This window comes from Perkinsus marinus (assembly GCF_000006405.1).
Source record: "Perkinsus marinus ATCC 50983 genomic scaffold scf_1104296956600, whole genome shotgun sequence".
Taxonomy (NCBI): domain Eukaryota; phylum Perkinsozoa; order Perkinsida; family Perkinsidae; genus Perkinsus; species Perkinsus marinus.
In genome coordinates, this window is record NW_003207414.1 from 67396 (window position 1) to 72623 (window position 5228).

General features: G+C 43.8%; 2 protein-coding genes across 2 annotated transcripts in view; both read left to right on the forward strand.

Annotated features, from left to right (window-relative positions):
* The window catches only part of Pmar_PMAR016382 (Histidinol-phosphate aminotransferase, putative), a gene marked incomplete at both ends in the record, with an annotated part of 4483 nt that extends 2995 nt beyond the window's left edge, over positions 1–1488 (forward strand). Inside the window, 3 exons of the mRNA XM_002775105.1 lie at positions 30–182; positions 1073–1334; positions 1386–1488. Of these exons, the coding sequence (XP_002775151.1) occupies positions 30–182; positions 1073–1334; positions 1386–1488 (518 nt within the window). The remainder of the gene's footprint in view (positions 1–29; positions 183–1072; positions 1335–1385) is intronic.
* A 3520-nt stretch (positions 1489–5008) lies between these two features.
* Positions 5009–5228, forward strand: part of Pmar_PMAR016383 (hypothetical protein) — a gene marked incomplete at both ends in the record, with an annotated part of 814 nt that continues 594 nt past the window's right edge. The window contains 2 exons of the mRNA XM_002775106.1: positions 5009–5023; positions 5214–5228. The exon at positions 5214–5228 is cut by the window's right edge and continues 4 nt beyond it. Of these exons, the coding sequence (XP_002775152.1) occupies positions 5009–5023; positions 5214–5228 (30 nt within the window). The remainder of the gene's footprint in view (positions 5024–5213) is intronic.

Here is a 5228-nt window from a genome sequence, read left to right on the forward strand (position 1 = left end):
GTGTGGGTTTTATTATTGGATTCTTTTAGATGAGGCTTATCATGAATTCGCAAAGTTACCGACTTCAGCCCACCTCGTTAGAGAGTTGCCGAATCTAGTGGTTACCAGAACATTTTCGAAGTGTTTTGGGTTAGCAGCGTTACGTATTGGATTTCTGATGGCGCATGAGGATACTATTAAAGGTGAAGGGAAAGGGTTGTCGATTAGCAGTGTAGTTTCACCCGCGATATGAAAAGCACTTGTGAAAAACATATTTCAGGAATAATGTGTAGCGCGAATATCGCGTTTTTCACGGAGTTTTACGCTACTTCACGTAAAACGGGTGAAATTCCAGTGTAGTTTTTTTTACAGTGTTTTGCATTTTTTCGAATTTTTTCAAGGATTTTCAGAGTTTTTCACAGTTTTTTATTCAGTTTTCTATAATTTTCTACAGTTTTTTTTGCCTTTTTCGGATTTTTTTCAGGAGTTTTCACAGTTTTTTATTCAGTTTTCGAGAAATTTCTACAGTTTTGTTGCATTTTTTCGGAATTTTTTTTCAGGGGTTTTCACAGTTTTTTATTCAGTTTTCTATAATTTTCTACAGTTTTTTTGCATTTTTTCGGAATTTTTTTCAGGAGTTTTCAGAGTTTTTTACATTTTTTTTCAAAGTTAGGTTTATTGCGCGGATTTCACTACGAAGTGCCTCAGAGGAGCTGTCAGTTGCTCCGCGTTTTAACGTGTTAACTTCATCGACAGTTTTTTTTCCGTGGTGGGAAATATCAGCGCTGGAGTACACGTTCGTTTTCCTCAGCAGCTGAGCTTAGGAGTTTCCTCACTAATTGTAGAAATTCGGGTAGAAGATATACAAAGATGAATAACTATTTTAATACTGTCACCAACACATGTAGTTGACCATGTGCATATTTCTCCACACTGGTTTAAAACGGAAAAACACACTCACTGTGGGAAAATATAATATACTCGTGAGAAAATTTTTGAGAAATTTTTCCGACACTCGAAAATTCGTCAGAATTTTAATACTGTCACCAACACATGTAGTTTACCATACGAGTGCTATTTCCCTTTTTTTCAGAAATGAAGAAATTGTATAACACCAAGTCGGTGAATATGCTGGCGCAACTGGCTGCTTGTGAGGCTCTCAAGAATCGTCCTTTTTACATGCGCTATGCGGCTGAGGTTTGCAATGCTCGCGATTGGCTGGTGAAAGATCTCAAATCGGCTGGATTGGAAGCGAGGGCTGGCGGGGGCAACTTTTTGTGTGTGAAGATGCCTCCAGGAGTGTCACCAGTTGAGGTGGTAGAGCGCATGACCAAGAGGGATATTTTTCTGAGGTCGTGGGTTCGAATCTTGGCGAGTGCATTTTTAAAGTTGTTTTTTTTTCTCAGAGATATCCACGGTAGATTTCCGGGATTTATTCGCATTACTGCTGGGACTATGGAACAGATGAGGAGGGTTGCCGCTGAGCTTAAGGCTGAGCTTGGCTTGTGAGGGATGGGTTTTGGAGAATAATGTTGATTTTATTAATCGCCGTTTAAATGGGATTTCTTGAAGTGGTTGTTTTGAGGTTGTGTTTGGATGGTCCTGTCAGTGTTGGAGTAGGAATATATGTAATCACTTTCCCCAGCACCTGAGCTCAGGAGTTTCCTATACAGTGTTGCAGTAGGAATATATGTAATCGCTTCCCTCAGCACCTGAGCTCAGGAGTTTCCTATACAGTGTTGGAGTAGGAATATATGTAATCGCTTTCCTCAGCACCTGAGCTCGGGAGTTTCCTATACAGTGTTGGAGTAGGAATATATGTAATCGCTTTCCTCAGCACCTGAGCTCAGGAGTTTCCTATACAGTGTAGGAGTAGGAATATATGTAATCGCTTTCCTCAGCACCTGAGCTCAGGAGTTTCCTATACAGTGTTGGAGTAGGAATATATGTAATCGCTTTCCTCAGCACCTGAGCTCAGGAGTTTCCTATACAGTGTTGGAGTAGGAATATATGTAATCGCTTTCCTCAGCACCTGAGCTCGGGAGTTTCCTATACAGTGTTGGAGTAGGAATATATGTAATCGCTTTCCTCAGCACCTGAGCTCAGGAGTTTCCTATACAGTGTTGGAGTAGGAATATATGTAATCGCTTTCCTCAGCACCTGAGCTCAGGAGTTTCCTATACAGTGTTGGAGTAGGAATATATGTAATCGCTTTCCTCAGCACCTGAGCTCAGGAGTTTCCTATACAGTGTTGGAGTAGGAATATATGTAATCGCTTTCCTCAGCACCTGAGCTCAGGAGTTTCCTATACAGTGTTGCAGTAGGAATATATGTAATCGCTTTCCTCAGCACCTGAGCTCAGGAGTTTCCTATACAGTGTTGTTGGAGTAGGAATATATGTAATCGCTTTCCTCAGCACCTGAGCTCAGGAGTTTCCTATACAGTGTTGTTGGAGTAGGAATATATGTAATCGCTTTCCTCAGCACCTGAGCTCAGGAGTTTCCTATACAGTGTTGTTGGAGTAGGAATATATGTAATCGCTTTCCTCAGCACCTGAGCTCAGGAGTTTCCTATACAGTGTTGGAGTAGGAATATATGTAATCGCTTTCCTCAGCACCTGAGCTCAGGAGTTTCCTATACAGTGTTGGAAAAGGAATATATGTAATCGCTTTCCTCAGCACCTGAGCTCAGGAGTTTCCTATACAGTGTTGGAGTAGGAATATATGTAATCGCTTTCCTCAGCACCTGAGCTCAGGAGTTTCCTATACAGTGTTGGAGTAGGAATATATGTAATCGCTTTCCTCAGCACCTGAGCTCAGGAGTTTCCTATACAGTGTTGGAGTAGGAATATATGTAATCGCTTTCCTCAGCACCTGAGCTCAGGAGTTTCCTATACAGTGTTGGAGTAGGAATATATGTAATCGCTTTCCTCAGCACCTGAGCTCAGGAGTTTCCTATACAGTGTTGGAGTAGGAATATATGTAATCGCTTTCCTCAGCACCTGAGCTCAGGAGTTTCCTATACAGTGTTGGAGTAGGAATATATGTAATCGCTTTCCTCAGCACCTGAGCTCAGGAGTTTCCTATACAGTGTTGGAGTAGGAATATATGTAATCGCTTTCCTCAGCACCTGAGCTCAGGAGTTTCCTATACAGTGTTGGAGTAGGAATATATGTAATCGCTTTCCTCAGCACCTGAGCTCAGGAGTTTCCTCAGAAATTCGGGTGGAAATGTACAGAGACCAACAAAAATTTCCCGAAAATTGTCACCAACATGTCCATCTACTCTCCCTCTAGTCGCGACTTAGCGTTTTTATCATTATCATGATGATAATCGTCTTATTGACGCTCTACTGTGGCTGTTATCTTCCAACAAACGCACATAGGGTGTCGGTGTCGTTGCAGTCGCCGTGGGTGGCGGTTAGCACGGCCTCGCAAGAAGTGGAGTTTTTATCGCATCTTAGCGGTGGACAAGCCAGGGAGTTTCTATTGGGTGAAAAACCAGCGGAGTCGTTTTTGAAATCTCGAGGAGTGAAATCGCTGATGCATTTTATGGTGAAAAATAAATATTTTTCGCCGATGGTGGAATTTCATCGATCACTTGCGCGAGATTTGGTACGAAACTGCGAGCGCGGTATGTCGGTTTTGGTTGAAGTAACGGGGGATGGGCTGAGGAAAGGGTGTGCTCTACCGGAGGGAGTTTGCATTGTGAGGAAAAAGGACAATTTTACGGCGGACGAATTCGGCGTGGAGGTCCAGGCTGGAAACGGCCGCGGTGAGTTTTGGGGAAATTGCGGTTTCATTCGTTTTACGTGAAGTGGCGTCGGAATACTTTGTAAAAAACGCGATATTATTCGCGGTGATATGCAGTAGTCGTGAAATGTGAAAGTGAAACATATCACTAGGGTGGTGAAACTCCATACGAGTGTTTGCCCCCCGCGTAGATTCAGTCGGGGAGAACATGTATTATGTTGGTGATAATTAAAAAATTTGGAGAGATTGTTGATGGTTTTTGGTACACTTCTACCCGAATTTCTATAGTTAGTGGGAAAATTCCCGAGCTCAGCTGCTGAGGAAAGCGATCATATATTTTACTCTGGGAAAATATGCATATCGTCAACTACATGGAAAATTTCTGAGGAAATTTTGGGGAATTTTCGATGGTTTCTGTATACCCCTACAGAAATTTCTATAATTAGCTTTGGAAATTCCTGAGCTCAGCTGCTGAGGAAAGCGAGGGTCATCGTATTTTCTCTCTCTCAGATGCAACGACGACTGTTGTGGTCTACGGCGAAGCGAAGAGCTCTGCTACGCAGTTGGTGTTGAAGGCTTTCATCGGTGGATGCTGCATCGGCTGTCGTGTTGTTTTCCGTCACGATGATTCTGGAAAGATTGAACACCAGGAACTGGTTTCGGGCTATGGTGTTAGCCTGAGTATCAAAAATTCGGAGTATAAAGCCTCGGCTGAGGACAGGAAAGCAGATGGTGACGAAGGTGGTGACACGCCGCAGCAGGAGGTAGGAGTGTGTTGGGAAAAGTTACACGAACGATTTCCCGGGGTTGATTTTACCCGGGCTAAAACGAACCTAAAATTGGAGAAAATTTTGAGTCCGGCTGACCGCAAGCTGAAAGCGTGGGAGTTGAAGTCTATCGGAGCTCAACTACTAAAGGCGGCCGAGAGGAATCTCAGCAAGGCGGTTGCAATTGTTGAAGATTTCCCAGCTAGAGTTGTAGAACTGAGCCATATTCTTGTTGAGAAAAACGAAGAAGAGGAGATGCGGAGGGTGTTGGAGGGCCAGGGGCAAACGAGATCGATGTTCGTGTTAAATGGTGATGATATCATTGACGAAATGCTGATGTCGTTGCACCCGATATTGGAAAAACTACTACCTATCTATCTAGCTGTTGAGGAACTCGTCACACTCGGAATGGACGAGGCCGAGGCGGCTCGTCTGGTTCGCAATACCACACGTTTGCCAGAAACTAGGCGCCTTGAATGGCGAGCCTCAGTTGATGGGGTTGGGCCTACATATGTGTACAACGTGCGTAAGGACCCTCAGACAAGCAGATGGTCGGACGATTTGAATCTGTTGGTGCAGATGATGATGACGGGGCAACGCGGCATCGCTCCGCTAAGGCGCGTTGTTTTTGATATCATTTTTGTGATCGACCTCTCGGATAAGCAACAAGTTTTGGAGACGATTGGGAAATTGTTGATGTCGCCGTTCCCGGCTAGGGTGGCGTTGGTGCC